Consider the following 23,067-nt stretch of genomic DNA (forward strand, 5'->3'; position numbering starts at 1 on the left):
TTTCATTCTTTTTAGTGCTATGCTGGCAAAAAAATATAAATTAACCCCAGAATCTTTGTTTTTTGTACGCCGTTCACCGTGTGAGTCAAATAATGGTATATTGTAATAGTTTCGGACTTTTATGGACGCAGTGATACCAATTTTATTTTTACATTGTGCTTGGGGAAAAATGGGAAAAAGTTGTTTTTTTTTGTTTGTTTTTTTAAACTTAAAAAATAAAATAAAAAATGTCAACCTTTTTATTGGGTCCACTAGGGGACTTGAACTACCGATCATTAGATCACTACTGCAGTACATGGATGAGTTACGGAAACAGCTTAACTTACTGATCTACGCTGTTTCCATAACTACTATTCTGTTCTACTTGAGTTACGGAAACGTGTAGCTCAGCGAGTTACGCTGTTTCCGTAACTCGACCATGTAACCAGGAAGTGGATGGGAGACAGCGAGGCCGGGTAAGATAGAACGGAATTTGTGGGGCCCCGTTCTATATAGGTGTGGGACCCGCATCTATCTGACATTTGACATATCCTGTAGATATGTCATAAATGTACTTCATCTGAAGACCCCTATAAATGCTGCGGTTGCTATTGACCGTGGCATTTAACTAGTTAATTGCCCAGGAACAGCACCATCGCTGTTCCTGGCCGTAAGAGCAACGTGTCGTCATTGTCTGCATCTGCAGTGTATGGAGCTGGCTCAGCGCTTGAGTCTGCTCCAAACCTCATCCTCTCACCACTCCATGATGTGCTGGCACGTCATGGGTCGGAAGGGTGTTGCGTAAGAAGCGGTCAGGAGTCCCTTGACTGCCCACTACAAGACGCAGGGACTTTTTAGCAGGATTTAATCTTTCTTAAAACTGCGGCTTATAATCTGAAAAATACAGTAATTAAGACTTACATGTGCTGACAGTGGTCACTGTGCATGTACTCCACTCCGAAGTGGCTGGCATTTTCATCTTTAACCCAGCCCATCTTTTGCTGAATGACTCCTACTGTGTCATCCACAGTCTTCTCCAAATTGGAATTTACAAATGTAGAGAAGGGAATCGAAGCCTCTGCCCTCAAGGGGGAGTTCCCAATGTGCACGCGTTGCTTTAATGCAGGAGCCGTCATCCATGTCCATAAGGGAAAGATGGATTGGGCTAGAGATGAATACACTGGATACTTTTGAGCTGAGTGAACCCTCAGGCCTCACTTACATGCAGTTTAGGAGATTTTAAAACTCCTTTTTGTAAGGTATGCCGCACTACTGGCAACAAACAGAAATACATTTAGAAAGGTCTTTGCATGGTCAGGAGCCTGGTGTGACCACTTTTTTTAGGGGGGTAAAAAATGATAATCGGTTCTCATTTTTTAGCTTTGGCTTGAAGTGGTTGGCCAGGATTAGAAAACATGGCTGCTTTCTTCCAAAAACAGCACCACACCTGTCTTCAGATTGTGTGGTATTACAGCTCGGGCCCCATTCGCTTCAATAGAGCTAAGAAACAAACCCATAAACGGGTGTGGTTTCATGAAAAAAAGCAGCCATGTCTTCTAATCCTGTGCAACACTTTTAATGCCTCCTTGTTTGTTTTTTGGTTAAATGGGAAGTTATGTAATCGAGGGTTACTGCAGTCCTATGGTATATACCGTATTTTTTTTGGACTAGAAGATGACGTTTTTATCTTCTAATCTGTGCTGTAATCTTCTGCTGCATCTTATCTCCTGAAGGCAAATAGATGCTAGGAGCAGGAGACTGAGCGGAGCTTCGTAGGTCCTTGCAGTGCAGTGTAATGGCAGCAGCATGTCCTGTGCTGTGTGTAAAAGATCTGTGTGTCACTGAACAGTCACATCTTACACACAGTTCTGTCATCTCACTGTTCAGTGAGTAAATAACAGATATTCGTACACAGCACAGCAAATCTATGCAGGTCCTGATCTGCGAGGACCTTCTAGCCACGCCCCCTCCTATGTACAGAGCAGCAAGAAGAGCAGATTCAACACAGTTAACCCCTGCCACTCCACAACTGTCTGCTGAGTTAGGGGAGGGTGAGAGCACTATAGCCGCCAATATCTTGTATTTCTGTGTCTGAAATTGTTATGGGGCACTGGCTGGCATTGTATTGGGGCACTGTGGTACCCTTTTGTCTCAATATTACCCAGGAAATGTATAGTTAACCCCTTAACGCCGAGGGACGGATATTTCCGTCCTCTGCAGCTGCTAGTTCGCTCAGGAGGACTGATATATCCGTCCTGTGATGGCGCGGGTACTGAGACTGTACCCACGTGATCAGCAGCAGGAGCACGGCTGTTATACACAGCCTGGCTCCCGCTGCAACTGCCGGAATGGAAGCGCGCTCCGATTCCGGCAGTTTAACCCATTAAATGCCGCTGTCAATAGTGACAGTGGCATTTAATGTGTTTGACAGAGGGAGGGAGCTCCCTCTGTCACCCCATCGGCGCCCCCGCAAAGAAATCGCTGGTCACCGTCTGGTTTCCATGGCAGCCGGGGGTCTAACAAAGACCCCCAGGTCTGTCTTCAGCATCTGCCTGTTAGGCGATGCCGGAGGCATAACCTAACAGATTGCATGTCAGTTTTACACTGACGGGCAATAATGCTTTGGTATACGAAGTATACCAAAGCATTATATATGCGATCAGCAGATCGCATAGTGAAGTCCCCTGGTGGGACAAAAAAAAAAAATATGTAAATCAGTTAAATAAAGTTTGTGGGGGGAAAAAAAAATTACAGTGAAAATCAAATAAAACTACTTTTTTTTTGCCCAAAAAGTGGTTTTATTTAGTAAGTGTCAAAACAAATCACACATACACATATATGGTATCCCCGCGATCGTAACAACTTGACCAATAAAATGAACACATTAATTAAACCGCCGGATGAACGGCGTCCAAAAAAAACTGCAAAATTCGCTCTTTTCTCCCATTCCCCCGATAAAAAAATTAAATAAAAATTAATCTATAAGGCTTATGTACCCCAAAATAGTACTAATGAAAACTACACATTGGCCCGCAATAATCAAGCCCCCATCCGGCCACATTGACGGAAAAATTAAAACGTTACGGCTCTTGGAATGTGGCAATGCAAAAACAAGTTAATTTTTTTCTAAAAGGCTTTTTATTGTGCAAACGTAGGAAAACATATAAAACCTTTACATATGTGGTATTCCCGTAATCGTGCCGACCCATAGAATAAAGTTAACATGTTGTTTACGCTGCATAGTGAACGGCGTAAATTTATAACGTGAAAATGAATGCTGGAATAGCTGCTTATTTTCAATTCTCTCCTAAAATAAAGTTAATAAAAGTTAATCCATATATTATAAGCATCTAAAAATGGTACAATTACAAAATACAACTCGTCCCGCAAAAAACAAGCCCTTATACGGCTATGTCGGCGGAATAAAAAAAAAGTTACGACTCTTGGAATGCGACCGTTTAGAAAACAAAAAATAATCCTTGGTCATTAACGTGCAAAATGGCCTGGTCATTAAGGGGTTAAAGGCAAAACCTCTATTATTTTTTTTTCTACCTTTATGCTACAATTTATGGGTGCGTCTTAAGATCCAGTGCATCCTATAGTCCGTAAAATATGGTTATTGGTGCAATAATCGGTCTTTTTTTTTTCCTTCTCAGTTTGCAAGTACAGCAAAACATGTAAGAAATACTCCACATGTTAATGAGGTCTTGGACGACCAAGCTTTGCTTAAGAGATACAGGAAGGAAATCATGGATTTGAAGAAACAACTGGAAGAGTTGGAGGTAATAAGGGGATTTCCGTGTGCTATTTTCCCAATGTTGCTGTGTGTGTTGTATTTTTGTTAGCGCATCCCATAATACTGTATTATTCCATTTTGTTATAAAGGCTTCCTCTGAGATAAAAACCCAAGCCACGGCTAAAGAAGAGCATTCCAATTTGCTAACCGAAATTAAACAACTTCAAAAAGAGAGGGAAGACCGAATATGGAATTTAACTAACATAGTTGTTGCGTCTTCACAACAAACCCAGGAAGACCTAAGGGTATAGTTTTTATTTTTTTTATCCAAAACTGTATAATTGCAGTACTAACTTTCCAAGAGTTCTCAACTTCTGTATAACTATAAGCACTATTCTTTCATTTTATATTTAAAGGTTAAACGAAAAAGGCGGGTCACATGGGCTCCTGGAAAGCTTAGAAATAGCTTGTCTGCTGCTGGGGTTTCACCATTTGAAATTGGCACCAAGTTAACTTCTAGCTTTGCCAAGCGAACAAAGGTTTCCGAAATTTCGCCAATACTTGAGATTGATGACTGTAAGTCTCATACAGAACTCCGTTGTTCTTTCTTTTTGAAAGATGTTTTATTCAAGTTTAACATGATTTTTATTTATTTATCTTTTTCAATTCAGCAATTTGTACGGAGTTTTCTGATTTTGATGATGCGAGCCGTGTACTTGATGACTTTGCAGAATGGAGTTTTGGAAGCAAAGTCACTTGCAGGGAGAAAACAGCTCTGTCTCATTCCATGATAGATTTAGCACCAGAAAGCAGGCAAGTTCACACAAGGTTTTGTTTTCATACGCAAGTCTAAGGCCGGGTTCACACGACCATGTTACGTCCCGAATGTACGGAACGTATTTCGGCCGGAAGACCCGGACCGAAGACAGTGCAGGGAGCCGGGCTCCTAGCATCATAGTGATGTACGACGCTAGGAGTCCCTGCCTCTGCGTGGAACTACTGTCCCGTACTGTAATCATGATTACAGTACGGGACAGTTGTCCTGCAGCGAGGCGGGGACTCCTAGCATCGTACATCACTATGATGCTAGGAGCCCGGCTCCCTGCACTGTCTTCGGTCCGGGTCTTCCGGCCGAAATACGTTCCGTACATTACGGATGTAACCTGGTCGTGTGAACCCAGCCTAAGTTTGTCCAGAAAAATGTTTTTTTCTGTGAAACTTTTCTGCTTTTTTTTTTTTTTTTTTTTTTTTTTTTTTTCTTTCTTTCTAATGTGAGATATAATTCATTCTCCTTACACAGTGCACTGACCAAAGACACTTCCCTTCAAAAATGTATAGAGATGGGGCAGAAAGTTTTTGCATTGGAAAACCAGCTAAATAAGCTGACTGAAGAATATGAGGGGGAGGTTGAGAAAAGAGAATCCCTTGAAAAGGAGACTGCAGATTTAAAACAACAACTTCAATCAAAAAATGAGAAAGATGAGGTTGTACGAACCCTAGAGCTGGAAATAATAAGTTTAAAGGAGCAGGTTCAAGCTCTCCCTGAAGGTAGCGAGCATACTGCTGTGCCCGGAGACAGTTTGGAAGTAACTGAGAAGCTCACACCGCTAAAAACTAGCAATGAACAAGAGCCCCAAGAATCAAACGATTCAGCCCTCCGCACTGAAATAGATGGCGTGTGCCAGAATCCTGTTCGGGAAAAACGTTCAAGCCAAATTCATAATATCTGCTGGGAGCAAATCCAAATGCTTGAACAAAAGGTAGCAGATTTGGAAAGAAATGTGAACCCTGAAAATGTGAGTAACCAGGTGTTGTGTTTTTTTTTTTTGTTTTTGTTTTTTTAGTTCTTTTTCCCTTCATTTTAAAGTAAATTTTCCCCATAAAATTACAAAAAATAAGTGAATAATAGTCCTTGACTAAATTAATAAAATAAATTATCTCTCCAATAGCACGCAAATATAAAAACGGAGCAGCAACCTAATGAAAGCAATTGTGTACAAATTAAGTGAATAAAACATTCATTCATTGCGCTCTACTAGTTCGAAATGAAGAGGGATGTGGTAGTATTCCTACAATCCCCACCAGTTTATTTCTGTGTATATCCACTAAAGTATAGCGTATAAAATACGGGAATAGTGCAATAACGCATTTACAGCAGGTAAATACTCTGGGCTGTTAGGATGGATGCCACACCAAAATTGTGTTTTTGTGCCGGTTTTTAAAGCTCGTATCGGAGTACCCTAAACCTCCTGAGTATTTACCCGCTGTGAATGTGTTACATTATTCCCATATTTTATACTCCATAATTCAGTAGATATACTATAGACCAACTTGCATCGAAGACGCAGTGATCAGATGATGGCGATTGACCTTGTTCCTGTAACAGGAGTGAAGGAATGCTACCATATCCCTCTTTACGTCGAACTGGTAGAGCGCAATTAATATTTTATACTGGAACGGTCCCTGATATGCACTCCTTTTTATTTTCATATATTTTTTTTTTATTTATTTTTTTAAGCTTAAACTTCTTAGGCGGGATTCACACGACCGGGTCGTGCCCGAGTGTCGGCCGGTAAAATCGCCCATTTTGCCCGGCCGGTTTGCATAAAGTTATGCATCCGGGCCGGGCAGATCCGGACAGTGACATCAGCGGCAGCTCCTGAAGGGGAATCCCCATGTGTTCGGGGATTCCGCTTCAGGAGTTTCCCCTGATGTCACTGCCCAGATATGGACAGAGACATCAAGCGCTCTGTCCAGGAGCGGAATCCCCGAAAACACGGGGATTCCGCTCCTTCAAGGAGCTAAAATGGAGCTAGCACATAGCAGAGCGGGGAGATACCTCCCCGCTCTGCTATAGTGGCGTCGCTACAGTAGTAGCAGCAGCTGCTGCTACTAGTGGCGCCATCGAAGGTGTCGCCGAGCCAGGGTGCTTTTAACAAGCAGGGGAAGGGAGCCAGCGCAGCGCTCCCTCCACCTGCTGTACACCCCGGCCCTGCAACACAGTGTGCAGCAATGCCATTCGTCAGAATGCCATCAACTCCTCCTCCTCCCATGCACTCTGCGCTGTGAGGAGGAGGAGATAGAGCGCAAGCGCCGGGAAACCCGGCCATCACTCGGAACACATTCCGGTGATGGCCGTGTAATACCCGGCCCCATAGACTTCTATGGGAGCCGGGCGGCCGGGTGCCCGGGCGAAGATAGAGCATGTCCTATTTTTTGACGGCCGGATTTCCCGGCCGTCAAAAAATCGGTCGTGTGAATAGCCCCATTAGGGGTCTATCATTCCTAATTCGGCCGGCACCCGGCTGCTTTATGAACGGCCGGCACCCGGCCGGGAAACCCTGCCGTGTGAATGAGGCCTTAGTAAACTATGAAATCTAAGTGACAACTTATGTGGCCTCCATTGGAATGTGGATGGCTGACACTTGGCTTGCTGCCTGGTTTTGCAATTCTGACAGTGGGGAATGTATCATTGCGGACTTAGTCAGATTTGCTATTCAGAGCCTTATGGGAGTTGTAATAGTAGTAAATCATGTTGTACTTTAGATCAGAAAAATATTAAATGTGTGTTCCTTTTGAGTAATTAATGACTGAAGCTATGTGGGGACCAAGAATTAATAGCCGTGTACTCACTGAAGTATTGGAGTACACTCCCTAACATACAATCCGGTCCCCCCGTGGGGCTAATAGTGAGATTTTCAGCGTTGTTTTTTTTTTTTTTTTAAATAATAGCGTTGCCTGCGCACCTGGGAGTCTAGTTGCACAAACTTCTTTGACTATATGACGCTTCTTCTTGTGAACACCCCCGCTTTACTCTATGTACAAGAAGGAGCAGGAGTACAGCGGGGTCTGTCACGTGACTAAGAGTCCTACCATCATCAAAGAAGGTTGTGCAACTAGACTTCCGATCCCCCAGCATTGCTATAAAAATCTCTGAAAATCTCAATCAGCGTGAGTACACTGCTAATAATTTTTGGTCCCCACATAACCCCTTTTAAGGTCTTCTAAAGTAGTAATGACAAGGTCTGGGGATTATAGTTGAAAAAGGTGTGAGCCGTGTTGAAAGTGTAATACATTTTTAATGATTTACAGAATGAACAAAATTACTTAATGGAAAGTCTTCAAATATGTGAAGCTCTAATGGAAGAAAAAGTAGGTAATCATGTAGTGTATTTTCTTGTGCATACCTTTTTATAATACTATTTCAAATTAATATTGTCAATATTTTCTAGCAAAACAGTCATGAGGAATTGGCCATTATGCAGAATAACTTTGATCATCTAGTAGAGGAGAATGAAAGCCTGAAAAGAGAAGTTGCTGACTTGGAGAAATGTCTTCAGGAGAAACATGAAACCATTGAATTTGAACTTCTGGAGAAAGCCACTGAAAAAGAGCATGAGGTAAGTCAAATGAATGTCAATCCGTGACCAAATGTGAAGTCTGTGCAAAACGGTTGTGTGTAGGGATATATTTTCTGGATCTTGAAGGGGTTATACCAGAATCGACAGTCCTAATAGGTGATCAGGGTTTGATTGCAGGGGGGACCCATCTCTGGGACCAACACCGATCGTGAGAATGGGAGTCCCAAACCCCCGTTCCTTCTCACTGCACTTTCCCCACTCCGCAAAGAGGAGTTTGAATAAAGCAGCGGTCAAGCATGCACCCTGCAGCTCCATTCAATGTATATGGGACTGACGGAAACTGGGAAACGGCAGAGCGCTGTCCGTGCCATAGACTTTTTGAATTCAGCTGCATTTGAAGTCCTTCTCACTCTATGTAGTAATTGAGGAACAGAGGTTCTGTACTCCTCATTCTCACGATCGGTGGGGTCACAGGGTTCAGACTACGATCATCTATCCTGTGATAGTTTTGTGCAGCCTTCTAGATTAGATGGTGCAAACAGCAATGTAATTATGTCAATTTCTCCACATTACCAACACTAATTGCATAATAGAGGAATATAATAGACGCTAGTGGTATCAGTCTCTACAATGTGGTTTCCATTAAAAGTGAAAACCACAATGCAACGGTGAATAGAGCCTGTGAGCTTTAAGGGTAAGGCCCTACGGGGCTCAATAATTTCCTTGTAAATGGCCGCACAGTGTTGCCTGTAAAACTGCTTGTTACCTGCAAAATCGTGCGACCATTAACCCCTTAATGACCAGCCTATTTTGGACTTTAATGACCAAGCTATTACGTTTTTCAATCGTCTCATTCCAAGAGCTATAACCTTTTTATTTTTGCGTCGACATAGCTGTATAAGGTCTTGTTTTTTGCGGGACAAGTTGTATTTTTTTATAGCACCATTTTTAGGTACATATTATTTATTGATTAACTTTTATTAACTTTTTTTTTTGGGGGGGAATAGAAAAAAATCGGAAATTTCGCCACACTTTTTCGCGTCCTAAATCTACGCCGTTTACCGTGTGGTATAAATAACAGAATAACTTTATTCGGCGGGTTGTTACGATTGCAACGATACCAAATTTGTATAGTTTTTGTATGTTTTACTACTTTTACACAGTAAAAATGCTTTTTTTTCAAAATTATTTGTTTTTGTGTCTCCATATTTGAAGAGCCGTAAAGTTTTTATTTTTTCGCCGATGCGGTCGTATGAGGGCTTTTTTTTTTTTGCGGGACGACTTGTAGTTTTTATTGGTACCATTTTGGAGTAGATGCGACTTTTTGATCACTTTTTATAACATTTCTTTAAAGTCAGTATTCACAGAAAACAGCAATTTTTCCATAGGTTTTTATAAAAAATTTTACGGCGTTCACCGTGCGGGTTAAATAATGTAATAGATTTATAGTCGGGGTCGTTACGGACGCGGCGATATCAAATATGTGTAACTTTTTAACTTTATTTCGTTTTTTTAATAGTAAAGCATTTTGTAAGGGGAAAAGCTGGGTTTTTCATTTTTTTTTCACATTTTTTTTTAAATTAACTTTATTAAACTTTTTTACCTTTCCCATTAGGGGACTATAATATGCGATTCTGCGATCGCATTTATAATACACTGCAATACTTTTGTATTGCAGTGTATTACTGCCTGTCCGTTTAACACGGACAGGCATCTGCTAGGTCATGCCTGCGGCATGATCTAGCAGGCATTCACTCTAGGCAGACCTGGGGGCCTTTATTAGACCCCCGGCTGCCATTAGAGACACAGACACTCGGCGATCGTATCGCCGGGTGTCGGTGGGGGAGAGAGGGAGCTCCCTCCCTCTCTCCAAAACCACTCAGATGCGGTGCTCGCTATTGAGCACCGCATCTGAGGGGTTAAACGGGTGAGATCGATACTAATATCGATCTCACACGGCAGAGCAGGGACGCTCCCAGCCCTCAGCTGCCTCTAGCAGCTGAGAGCAGGGAGATTTTACAGCTCCCTGCTCTGTTTACTTATTCCGATGCCGCGACGTAAAAAGTCTATGGCATACACGATGGGCCGGTCACTAACGGGTTAATGAAAAGACCCTTTTATGTAGGTAAATAGCAGTTTTACCTACAAGGCGCGGACATCAATGAGCAATTTGACAACTGTGCCGAATAGCACCTGGTCAACACCACCCCCGTGGGGCCTTACCCTAATCTGGAGTTCTTGTTTGTTCCCTGATCACCCACAGATACTAATTGATATGAACGGGGTGCACAGCTCCTTCTCTGCTGGCGGATGAGGACTGCGCATCCTTGTACTGGTGGGGTCTCACAGTTGGAACTCCACTAATTAGACCATGGCATATTATGACCTATTTAGTCTAGGCGCAAATTTTCTTTTGCATGTGATTAAAACAAAAGCTGTCCGCTTTCTCCATATAATTTGATGCTTCCCCATACACCACGAGATTGTCTTACACCATCTGTTCTGCTAAGATGAGCTTGGCGCACAGACTATGCTACACGGAGACTAGTATGTTCTAGAACTCCTAAGGATGCAAGTGTCCACAATACTCAAGCGTCACTAGCAAAATAGCTATAGCTCATCTCCGCTGTAAAACAGGATACGTCATTCATTTATTTAGCATGGAGAAAGTGGATGGTGTTTAGAATGGTGGCTGAATTGCTGGGTTAATTTCTCAATCTTCTCTGAATAAAGGTTGTGGGGGTTCTTCTTTTTTTTTTTTTTTTTTTATATAACTTTTTCCCATTGGTGATGGCTTTCTAATCAACAAAATGCTTGCTAATGCTTCCTGCCCTATTGCTAATTGCTTTCCAGGCACAACTAATTCATGAAATTGCCAGCTTAAAGAAGTTAACTAAGAATGCAGAGGTGTACAATCAAGAACTTGAGGTGAGATTTTCTCGTGCCATCTATTTATGGAAGTGTGAGTATCTACACACTTAGGGTATGTTCACACGCACTATTTACGGACGTAATTCAGGCGTTTTACGCCTGGAATTACGGCCGAAAATACTGCTTGAAAGCGTCGGCAAACATCTGCCCATTCATTTGAATGTGTTTTACGATGTACTGTGCAGACGGTCATTTTTTATACGTAAAAAAGACGCCCGCGTCAAAGAAGTGCATGTCACTTGGGATGTAATTGGAGCCCTTTTCCATTGACTCCATAGAAAAACCGCTCCAATTACGTCCGTAATGGACGCTGCAAAAAACGCCTGCACATGCCATTACGTCTGAAATTCAGGAGCTGTTTTCGCCTGAAAACAGCTCCGTAATTTCAGCCGTAACGGACGTGCACACGTGAACATACCCTTAGGCCTCATGCACACAAACGTATTTTTGTCCTCCCGTAAATACGGGTCCTTGGTCACATGTATTGCACCAGTATTTACGGGCACATTTTTTTCTGCAAAATTGCACTGCAGTAATCGGCAGCCCTTCTCTCTATCAGTACAGGATAGAGAGAAGGGACAGCCCTCTCCGCAGAAAAAGTAAAAAATTCATACTTACCCGGCCGTTGTCTTGGTGACGCGTCCCTCTCGACATCCAGCCCGACCTCCCTGGATGACGCGGCAGTCCATGTGACCGCTGCAGCCTGTGATTGGCTGCAGCCGTCACTTGGACTGAAACGTCATCCCGGGAGGCCGGACTGGAGGAAGAAGCAGGGAGTTCTGGGTAAGTATGAACTTCAATTTTTTTTTTTTTTTTTACAGGTTGATCTATATTGTGATCGGTAGTCACTGTTCAGGGTGCTGAAACAGTTACTGCCGATCAGTTAACTCTTTCAGCACCCTGGACAGTGACTATCCCGACGTTGCCTAGCAATGCTCCCGTAATTACGGGTGCACACACGTAGTCACCCGTAATTCCGGGAGCCCCATAGACTTCTATGGGCCTGCTGTTGCCGTAATTACGGCCTGAAATAGGACATGTTCTATCTTTTTTTATTTTTTTAACGGCACGGGCACCTTCCCGTAATTACAGGCGTTTTTACGTTCGTGTGCATGAGGCCTTAGTATTAACTATCCGAAATAAAAGCCACAGAGATCAATGATAAGACATTGGCCACACTGTGAACTTGTCCTAAAAGAAAAATCCAACTTTTCATTAAATGTATCCCAGCAAAGGAAGATTTTCCAAAGGATCGTGCATCCTGCATTTTTTTCCCAGGTCCTTTTCCAGATTCTCACCAAAAAATAGTGAACATGGCTAATACATGTATATACATAAAAAATAAGTGGTGAAAACTGCAGTGGCCTTTTTCCAATTGAGAAATTTACTGCACAAAAACATCCCACTTCTTTTCTTGCAGAACCTCAGAAATGCGGGTTACTGAGCTCCAAAGTGATTTTTGGCACCGATCTCCAGAGCTGTTTTTTTTTTTTCTTTGAAAGATCGGATTGCTAACTTTTTGAGGCATTTTGCATGTCCTGTAATCTTTATCTGCACAAAACATGGCTGTTGGGCACTGTTCACATACTGGCACAGATTTGTAGTTTTAACAAATGGGTTTCCCGTTTACAGATTACAATAAATAATGCAATCATTTTAAAGCCGGTCTTTGTTTTGTTTTTTTTTTGGTTGTCTTTTTGTATTTGTCTGTCACCAAATATCTCCTTTATTTGTTTTTTTGCACAAATCATGATGGTCTATTTGGTTCTATGAGAAGGCTATCTTCTTGTAGCTCATACGGCAATACTCATTAATTATATCTGTTCTTAACAGCTTAAGAATGGCTGCTCGTGATTCCTTATTAGGGGGTTAGCCCCTTTTAAAATACATAATTTAGCAGCTGATTGACCTGGCATATGACCTCCATTTCACTTCTGAGCAACCGTCAATGCCATCGCTGAAGTTCAATTTAGTCTCATTCAGACATGGACAGATCCCTCGGGCCTTATTCACACGAACGTGTCCATTTTGCGTGCGTAAAAAACGCAGCGTTTTTCTTGTGTTGCAGTTCCGTGTGACATCCATGCGGTTTTTACGCACGTGTGTCTTCCGTATGTCACGTGTTTTTACGTCCGAAAAAGAAACTGAAGGTGTTTTTTCTTTTCTCATTTCTTTAGCAACTGTTGCGTGAATCACGCACCGCACGTGGATGACGTCTGTGTGCTGTCCGTGATTTTCACGCACCCATTGACTTCAATGGGTGCGTGATGCGCAAAAGCCGCACAAGAATAGGACATGCAGTGAGTTTCACGCAGCAGACACACTGCGTGAAAAACACGATGTTTGAATGGCCCCATTGAATTGCATAGATCCGTGTGACGTCCGTTGTTTTAACGCGTGAAATACGCTCGTGTGAATAAGGCCTTGGGCTGTAATCAGACACGTGGTTTTCTGAGCCGAACACAGGAGTGAATACAAAAGAGAGATATTTAGTCTTTTTTACGTTGAGTACTAAAAACCCCTTTCTCCTACTTGCTTTAGATTGCAAAGCAAACAAAACTGTCTCAAATATTGTAATGACCCTTGGGTAATACTTTTGTGTTTTTGTTTTTTTACATTTTTCCAGAATGAGCTGGAAAAAAAGACTAACCTTCTAAAAGAACAAGAAAAACAAATATCTGAATTGAAGAAAAAATGGGAAATGCTACAGAACAAAGTCAGTTACTGCGAGCTCTCGGCATCCATGGTATGGAGTGTTGGGCTTTACAGCCATAAGATACTCCAGTTGATGTGTGTGCAGATTTTTACGTAAAACGTGGTGATTCTTTTCAGGGGGACTGGGAAAAGCAGTGTGAAGAAGTGAATCAAATGAAACAGTCTCTTAGTGATGCTGAAACCGTTACTCGTGATGCTCAGAGGGAAGCTGCCTTCCTGAGGAGCGAGAATCTGGAGCTGAAGGATAAAATGGTAATGGCAGAGCACTACTTTAATATAAATGGATGCAACAAAAGTAAAATCAATTGTGCGCAATACTTTATGGGAATGTCTCATGTAGTTAAAGGGAAGGTGTCATGATTTTTTTTTTTTTTTTTTATTATATTGCTTTTAATATAAGAACAAAAATTGTATTTATTAGTGTTCTCTTTTTTTTTTTTTTTTTACTTTTTACTGTATTCATACTTTTAGTTCTCTATGGGGGCTGCCATTTTTTTTTTTTTGATCTCTGTATGTGTGGATTTAGCGACACATACAACCTCATGGAGAATGTGAACGGGAGACGTTCCCTTCTCAGAAGCGTGTGCCATCTGTGTGGGAACGGCGCATGCGCCGCTCCCACACAGACCAAAACAAAGCTCGTTCATAGAGCGAAATCCGGCGCCATTTTCATGTGGACTGGAAGCCGTTCCCGGACAGTAAGATGACGACTTCCGGCCATATGTTCAACGAAGCGAAGGCGCAAGGAAGAGGAGCGTAGGCGGCAAGAACTTTGTTAGACCAGCGGAGGTGGCGGCGGCAGGAGCAGGTAATTTATGTTTGTGTATGATGTCTGTATTATGTTCGTGTGATACTGTCTGCTCAGCCCTGTATCTAATCCTAGCACTGTGCATTCGCTCAGCAAAAATGGCGGTACACCGTGTAGGAGGTTTGAAGACATTAAAACCCCTCCTTCTCCTGGCACTAGCCAGAAGGGAGGGGGGGGGGGATTGTGTGAGGACACTAGAGGAGAGTGTGTCCACCCCAAATTTGCAGCACAAATCAATAAGGTTGCTTTGCCAAAGTGGCCATGCTGCAATTTTGGGAACTGCTCCCTCTAGTGGCCAGCACATGGAAATGTTATAAATTAGAATCTAATTTATAATATTTCCTGACTTGTGAAAAAATGAAAACCATGTGTAATCCCTTATATATAATTTTCTAGCGACACATTGCCTTTGTTTAGTGGCATTAATTAGATGCCCGCGCGGTTTTTTGTTTTATTTTTAGTCTCGTTTTTTTTTAAATGTTGGGTGGGGTTGCATATTGGAGAAACGCACGTCCTGTATTGTTTGTACAGTGCAGCAGGATGTGTGTGCTTTTTGGCAGCCGAACTAAATGTTAATTGTCAGAGAAATGTTAATAGACTATTATACTTTCCAGGAAGTGATGGAGCGGTGTCCCCTCCAAGATGTGACAGGGAACCTGCCTATAGAGCTTTATATGTGTGTATGCTGCCTTATCTAGGCCTCTAAGCTGTAATCTGTCATTAAATCCGCCGTCTTCCGATCTTGTCCCAGTCTACACCAAAAATCTAATATTTTAAGTGGTTTTTTTTTTCTTGGTTTTTTTTAGTGCATAGTCACATATATAAATAAAACCTGGGACCCACACCTACACTACCGTTCAAAAGTTTAGGGTCAATTAGAAATTTCCTTATTTTTGAAAGAAAATCAGTGTTTTTTTCAATGAAGATAACATTAAATTAATCAGAAATACACTCTATGCATTGTTAATGTGCTAAATGACTATTCTAGCTGCAAACGTCTGGTTTTTAATGCAATATCTACATAGGTGTATAGAGGCCCATTTCCAGCAACCATCACTCCAGTGTTCTAATGGTACATTGTGTTTGCTAACTGTGTTAGAAGGCTAATGGATGATTAGAAAACACTTGAAAACCCTTGTGCAATTATGTTAGCACCGCTGTAAATAGTTTTGCTGTTTAGAGGAGCTATAAAACTGACCTTCCTTTGAGCTAGTTGAGAATCTGGAGCATTACATTTGTGGGTTCGATTAAACTCTCCAAATGGCTAGAAAAAGAGAGCGCTCATGTGAAACTCGACAGTCTATTCTTGTTATTAGAAATGAAGGCTATTCCATGCGAGAAATTGCCAAGAAACTGAAGATTTCCTACAACGGTGTGTACTTCTCCCTTCAGAGGACAGCACAAACAGGCTCTAACCAGAGTAGAAAGAGAAGTGGGAGGCCCCGCTGCACAACTGAGCAACAAGACAAGTACATTAGAGTCTCTAGTTTGAGAAATAGACGCCTCACAGGTCCTCAACTGGCAGCTTCATTAAATAGTACCCGCAAAACGCCAGTGTGAACGTCTACAGTGAAGAGGCGACTCTGGGATGCTGGCCTTCAGGGCAGAGTGGCAAAGAAAAAGCCATATCTGAGACTGGCTAATAAAAGGAAAAGATTAATATGGGCAAAATCACACAGACATTGGACAGAGGAAGATTGGAAAAAGTGTTATGGACAGACGAATCGAAGTTTGAGGTGTTTGGATCACACAGAAGAACATTTGTGAGACACAGAACAACTGAAAAGATGCTGGAAGAGTGCCTGACGCCATCTATCAAGCATGGCGGAGGTAATGTGATGGTCTGGGGTTGCTTTGGTGCTGGTAAAGTGGGAGATTTGTACAAGGTAAAAGAGATGTTGAATAAGGAAGGCTATCACTCCATTTTGCAACACCATGCCATACCCTGGGGACAGCGCTTGATTGGAGCCAATTTCATCCTACAACAGGACAATAACCCAAATCACACCTCCAAATTATGCAAGAACTATTTAGGGAAGAAGCAGGCAGCTGGTATTCTATCTGTAATGGAGTGGCCAGCGCAGTCACCAGATCTCAACCCCATAGAGCTGTTGTGGGAGCAGCTTGACCGTATGGTACGCAAGAAGTGCCCATCAAGCCAATCCAACTTGTGGGAGGGGCTTCTGGAAGCATGGGGTGAAATTTCTCCCGATTACCTCAGCAAATTAACAGCTAGAATGCCAAAGGTCTGCAATGCTGTAATTGCTGCAAATGGAGCATTCTTTGACGAAAGCAAAGTTTGAAGGAGAAAATAATTATTTGAAATAAAAATCATTATTTCTAACCTTGTCAATGTCTTGACTATATTTTCTAGCCATTTTGCAACTCCTTTGATAAATGGAAGCGTGAGTTTTCATGGAAAACACAAAATTGTCTGGGTGACCCCCAAACTTTTTAACGGTAGTGTATATCTAAAACGGGACCCCCTAAACCCCGTTCTAACTTTTTTTTTTTTTTAATGGTTCGTTACGAAAACCGCATAGCTCGCTTCTGTGGATGTGTTACAAATGTCCCCAATGGGAAACCCCCTTTAAGCAACATTTTACTTCAGAATCTTAGTTCAATATTTCATAGTTTCCTCAAGATTGTAATATCGGGCATTTGTTCACCATTATTACAATGGCAGCCCTCAAGGAAATAGTGTATAAAACAGAAGAACTTTTTTTTGTGTTTTATATTTAAAGTACAGGGTGTTTCATAAAGGATGGTACAAAAGTAAAGGCCTGTAGTTAAAGTAACCTCCGTGGTAAATGGCCAGTGACTGAAAATCAAATCAAAACTGGCTTTGGTTGCTATGGGCAACAATCGCAACACCGCTTTCATTTTCAAGCGATAAATTTGAAATGTACTTATGGTTTGACATAAGATGGAGATATCAAAGCAAGAAAAAGCTTTTCGCGTGTTTAAATTTACAAGAACTGGGTCTTTTGTGACAGTATAGCGAAACATTCAGAAAAAAATTGGCAAAAGTGCTCCATATACAAATTGCTTTTTGGTGAAGCAATTCAAAACCATTGGGTGTTTGGGCGGCCCAGACTTTCCCCATGACAAAGACTTCGGAAGAGACCGTAAACAGTATTTGAGCAGTGTATGAGTGTAGTCCTAGAAAGTCGACAAGGCTGACTAGTATGGAACTATAGGTGCCACAAACCACAGTATGGCATTTCTTAAGGCAACGTCTGCGTTGTAAGTCATACAGATGACTCCTTCAGGAGCTCAAACCAGACGACAAACCGAAAAGCTTTGACTTTTGCATTGACTTGCAGGGCCGATTGGAAGAGCACTAATTCGCTACCAGGCTGGTGGTCCGCGATGGGGGAACCGTTCACCTCCGTGGGAAGGGCAATCGTCTCAACGTTAGAATTTGGCGCCCCCCCCCCCACCAAATGTAAACATGCTCTGCAATGAGCAGGCGCAAAGTCTACAGTCCCTTCTTTTTTTACCCAGGATACGGTCACTGGCCACTCCTACATGAACATATTAAATTAATGGCTTATGCCACAGATAGAAGATCTGCAAAACGTAATCTCAGTAGGATGGTGACCCTCCACATATCCATTTGGATGTTTGCTGATACTTGAATGAAACTCTACTGCAACGTTGGATCGGCCTCGCCAGAAACTATTCACCAGTTTGCGCTGGTCTCCAAGATAGCCAAATCTAGCACTTTGCAACTTTTTTCTGGGGGGCTACATCAAGGACTCCGTATCTGCCCCCCTCAGCCACAAGATCTGAACGACCTGGAGTCCATATCCGAGGATATGCTGGCACTTTCCTGGACAGAACTGGACTACCACCTAGACATCTGTCGTGTCACTTTTAAGGCTATGTTCACACGGAGTATTTTGTGGGAGGAATATCTGCCTCAAAGCTCCAAACGGAATTTTGAGGCAGATATTCCTCCCCCAAAATACTCCGTGTGAATAGCAATTATCGCGCCGTTTTTCGCCCGCGGCCATTGAGCGCCGCGGGCATTAAACACGCTTTCTCCTGCCTCCCATTGAAGTCAATGGGAGGTCGGACGCGGAAGCGCCCGAAGATAGGGCATGTCGCTTCTTTTTCCCGCGAGGCAGTTTTACTGCTCGCGGGAAAAAGACGCCGACGCCTCCCATTGAAATCAATGGGAGGCGTTCTCGGGCCGTTTCTGCCGAGTTTTGCGACGCGGTTTCCGCGTCAAAAAACTCGGCAAAAGACCCCGTGTGAACATAGCCTAACACTTGTGTATAGATAAAACTTGGGTAGGTAGCGTCAATTTGTGTTATGTTCTCTCGCTCATGAATACCGGGGTTAGAATTCTGCACCTTCCTTTTTGAATCGCCCTGTATCTTTCAATTTATTAAAATCTAGCTTTGCCCTTCAGCTTGACACCGATGCACTAAAACAAATTATGCTTTTATTTGATATTTTATTAGGCATTTACATGACGTTTCAAAGATTGTTTATTATTTTGGACCTATGTGTTTTTGACAGGATGAGCTCTCCATTCGCTGTGAAAAAAGGGAGAAAGATGCCTCCGACTATGAAAAGCAACTGGAGTTTGAGAAATCTAATTATAAAAGGATGCAGGCGGACTTGCAGAAGGAATTGCAGTACACCTTTAGTGAGATTAACCATCTTAATGGTCTCATGGCTGGAAAAGTCCCCCAAGGTTGGTCAATTCATATAGATCTTTATTTTGAAGGTTTACAAATGCCATGATTTGAATACAAATCACATGCAGCACTGTGAAGCTCTAGTTTTAAAGGAAACCTGTCACCAGAATTTCACCTATTAAACCAGCAATACCTGGTGGAAGTGGGTGAAAAATCATTTTTATGTAACCTATAAGCTCTGTACCTTCTTAGTGTTCAGTTTTTTAGTGTTGCTGTTCCGTATTCTAATGAGCATAAGAGGCATATCTTTGTTCCTCAAGCCTTTCCGAGTTATCTCTGCCTCCTTACTTTTTATTGACCGCATTCAAGTTGGGCCAGTTTTCAGCAGTGGGTGGGCTTTACAAGATGAACGAACGAGAATGCCGGATTATTAACATAAAAGGCGCAAAATGTTTGCAGACCGTTACGGTCAAAGGAGTTTAGGAAAGGGGGTAATTCCAAGGGGGGAGTAGAGGATAATAGGTGAAATGCTGGTGACTCCTATTAGAAGTACATTTAAATATTAAAAGGCATCCATCTTTAAATTTTTGCGGAAGTTTGAGAACTCCATGGTTTGACTAGTAATCTCTGTTGTGGTTTTTACTGATGGTGATTGATCACAACATACCTGTATTAAAGATATTAATGGGGTATTCCCAGAATGGACTTTTTATCCCCTATCCAGAGGATAGGTGATAAGGGTCTGATTGCTGAATCACTAAAACGGATCTCTGAGCCTCTGGTTTTCCTCACTGCTACTTTGTGGCATCAATAGAAATGGCAATCTATAAACGCGATATAAATTTTAGGGTTACTTTTAAAGTATTTTTAAAAAAAAAAAAAAGTTTACCATATTTCTGCGTGGAAACTCATTTTTTTTTCCGGCTAGAATAGCACCCCTTGGTGTTCAAATGTATAGGTCTCTAGATGTCGTTCTAGAGCAGGGGTCTCAAGCACGCGGGCCTCATGCGGCCCCTGGGGCTGTCATCTGCGGCCCGCGGGACACAGAGCCGCTAGTATCAGCTCTGCTCCTAGACTCTGGAATTCCCTGACATCGCTGTCAACATATGAACAGCGATGTCTGGGGCTTCCCCAGAGTGGAGTCCAGGGCAGAGCGCTAGTACAGGCTTTGCTCCGGGACGCTGCAGAATTCCCTGACATATCTGCCCATATATGGACAGTGTGTCAGGGTCTTCCCCAGAGTGGAGTCCCGGGCAGAGCGCTAGTACAGGCTCTGCTCCGGGACTCTGTTGAATTCCCTGACATCGCTGCCCATATATGGACAGTGTGTCAGGGTCTTGCCCAGAGCAGAGCGCTGGTGTCGGCTCTGCTCCGGGACTCTGTGGAATTCCCTGACATCGCTGTCCACATATGAACAGCAATGTCTGGGGCTTCCCCAGAGCCGGAGTCCCGGGCAGAGCGCTAGTACAGGCTCTGCTCTGGGACTCTATGGAATTCCCTGACATCGCTGCCCATATATGGACAGTGTGTCAGGGTCTTCCCCAGAGCGGAGTCCCGGGCAGAGCGCTAGTATCGGCTCTGCTCCGGGACTCTGTGGAATTCCCTGACATCGCTGCCCATATATGGACAGTGTGTCAGGGTCTTCCCCAGAGCCGAGTCCCGGGCAGAGCGCTAGTATAGGCTCTGCTCCGGGACGCTGCGGAATTCCCTGACATCTGCCCATATATGGACAGTGTGTCAGGGTCTTCCCCAGAGCGGAGTCCCGGGCAGAGCGCTAGTATCGGCTCTGCTCCGGGACTCTGTGGAATTCCCTGACATCGCTGCCCATATATGGACAGTGTGTCAGGGTCTTCCCCAGAGCAGAGTCCCGGGCAGAGCACTAGTATAGGCTCTGCTCCGGGACGCTGCGGAATTCCCTGACATCGCTGCCCATATATGGACAGTGTGTCAGGGTCTTCCCCAGAGCGGAGTCCCGGGCAGAGCGCTAGTATCGGCTCTGCTCCGGGACTCTGTGGAATTCCCTGACATCGCTGCCCATATATGGACAGTGTGTCAGGGTCTTCCCCAGAGCGGAGTCCCGGGCAGAGCGCTATTATCGGCTCTGCTCCGGGACTCTGTGGAAGCCTCTGACATCGCTGTCCATACATCGACAATTATGTCAGGGGCTTCCCAAGTGATGTCCCAGTGATGTCAGGAGCACAGCTGGAGTCCCAGGAAGAGCCTACTAGCGCTCTGCCCGGGACTCCAGCTCTGGGGTTGTCCCTGACATCTCTGTCCATATATGGACAGTGATGTCAGGAGCAGAGCTGGAATCCCAGGCAGAGTGCCAGAAGCTGCTCTGCTCCGGGACTCCAGCTCTGGGCAAGCCCCTGACATCACTGTGGCAGCCTCTGCAGAGGGCACTGTGGCAGCCTCTGCAGAGGGCACTGTGACAGCCTCTGCAGAGGGCACTGGCATTATCTAGGGGTGTGTTGCCTGATCTACAGAGGGCACTGCGGCAGCACATCTACAGAGGGCATTGCGGCAGCACATCTACAGAGGGCACTGCGGCAGCACATCTACAGAGGGCACTGCGGCAGCACATCTACAGAGGGCACTGCGGCAGCACATCTACAGAGGGCACTGCGGCAGCACATCTACAGAGGGCACTGCGGCAGCACATCTACAGAGGGCACTGCGGCAGCACATCTACAGAGGGCACTGCGGCAGCACATCTACAGAGGGCACTGCGGCAGCACATCTACAGAGGGCACTGCGGCAGCACATCTACAGAGGGCACTGCGGCAGCACATCTACAGAGGGCACTGCGGCAGCACAATCTTGACATGTGTGCTAACTGAGCCGCCGGACTGCATTTAGCGACACTTAAACTGGAAAGCTGGATTGTTGAAATAATCACGTGGAGAAATCTCTCAAATTTTAAACCTAGCGCTATTATTATAGTAATGTAGTATTATTATTCTAGTAATATAGTGTTATAGTAGTTCAAATAACTAATTGATTAACAATAATTTTGTATTGTATCAAATTTGAAAGTAATGCGGCCCGTCAACTTCCCGGCCGAGTTTGAGACCCCTGTTCTAGAGAATGTCCGATATGCAGGAACAGTACAATGCAGTTAAAGAAACAGACCTATCGTTAAGCCTAGACGTATGCCTTACTTCTATCTCCGTGTACAGACTTAAAGCAGTAAGGGTTAAAGCCATTAGATCACTTCTTCACCAGTCTGTGCTGCTCTCCTCCTTAGGGACCGACATGGGAACTAGTGTTCAGCATAAGCAGTGAAGTGCTTATCTAATAGCTTTTTTTTTTCCCCTCACTGCTTGCAGTCTGTATACCTCTTACTGCCCATATTGGGCTTTCTTTCTCTATCTGCATCTAAGGATTTGTTCACATCTGCGCCAGGGTCCCGTTCCAGCGGAGCTTTCCGTCGGAACGGGACCCTTACTGACACAATCGGAGACCAAAGTTTTCCATCACCATTGATTTCAATGGTGACGCATCTGCTGCCAATGGTCTCCGTTGTGCAAGGGTTCCGTCGTTTTGACTAAATCAATAGCCTAGTCTACTACGCTGCTATTTCCGTCTAAACAACGGAGCCCTTGCACAACGGAAACCGTTGGGACCGGATCAGTCACCATTGAAATCAATGGTGATGGAAACTGAAACCTTTGGTTTCAGTTTGTCAGTCAGGGTCTCGTTCTGACGGAAAGCTTGTCTGAACGGGACCCTGGTGCACATGTGAACGAAGCCTAACAGAGCTTTACTAGAATGACGTGCAGAGACCTATAAATTGGAACACCAGCGGGTGCGATTACAAGCAGATAATTGCAATATTTCTGCGAGAATGTTTTTTTTTAATAATACTTGACAGTTTCTCTAAAA

General features: G+C 43.6%; 1 protein-coding gene across 2 annotated transcripts in view; it reads left to right on the top strand.

Annotated features, from left to right (window-relative positions):
* Positions 1 to 23,067, top strand: part of CENPE (centromere protein E) — a 107,512-nt gene that overhangs the window by 23,913 nt on the left and 60,532 nt on the right. Inside the window, exons 11-21 of one of the 2 annotated variants that reach the window (XM_075860612.1) lie at positions 3,636 to 3,761; positions 3,865 to 4,020; positions 4,132 to 4,291; positions 4,387 to 4,528; positions 5,016 to 5,511; positions 7,808 to 7,867; positions 7,948 to 8,115; positions 10,930 to 11,004; positions 13,634 to 13,753; positions 13,840 to 13,974; positions 19,061 to 19,238. In XM_075860612.1, coding sequence (XP_075716727.1) covers positions 3,636 to 3,761; positions 3,865 to 4,020; positions 4,132 to 4,291; positions 4,387 to 4,528; positions 5,016 to 5,511; positions 7,808 to 7,867; positions 7,948 to 8,115; positions 10,930 to 11,004; positions 13,634 to 13,753; positions 13,840 to 13,974; positions 19,061 to 19,238 — 1,816 coding nt within the window. The remainder of the gene's footprint in view (positions 1 to 3,635; positions 3,762 to 3,864; positions 4,021 to 4,131; positions 4,292 to 4,386; positions 4,529 to 5,015; positions 5,512 to 7,807; positions 7,868 to 7,947; positions 8,116 to 10,929; positions 11,005 to 13,633; positions 13,754 to 13,839; positions 13,975 to 19,060; positions 19,239 to 23,067) is intronic. The other variant, XM_075860613.1, reaches the window with a different exon arrangement.

Source organism: Rhinoderma darwinii, chromosome 1, assembly GCF_050947455.1.
Source record: "Rhinoderma darwinii isolate aRhiDar2 chromosome 1, aRhiDar2.hap1, whole genome shotgun sequence".
Taxonomy (NCBI): domain Eukaryota; kingdom Metazoa; phylum Chordata; class Amphibia; order Anura; family Rhinodermatidae; genus Rhinoderma; species Rhinoderma darwinii.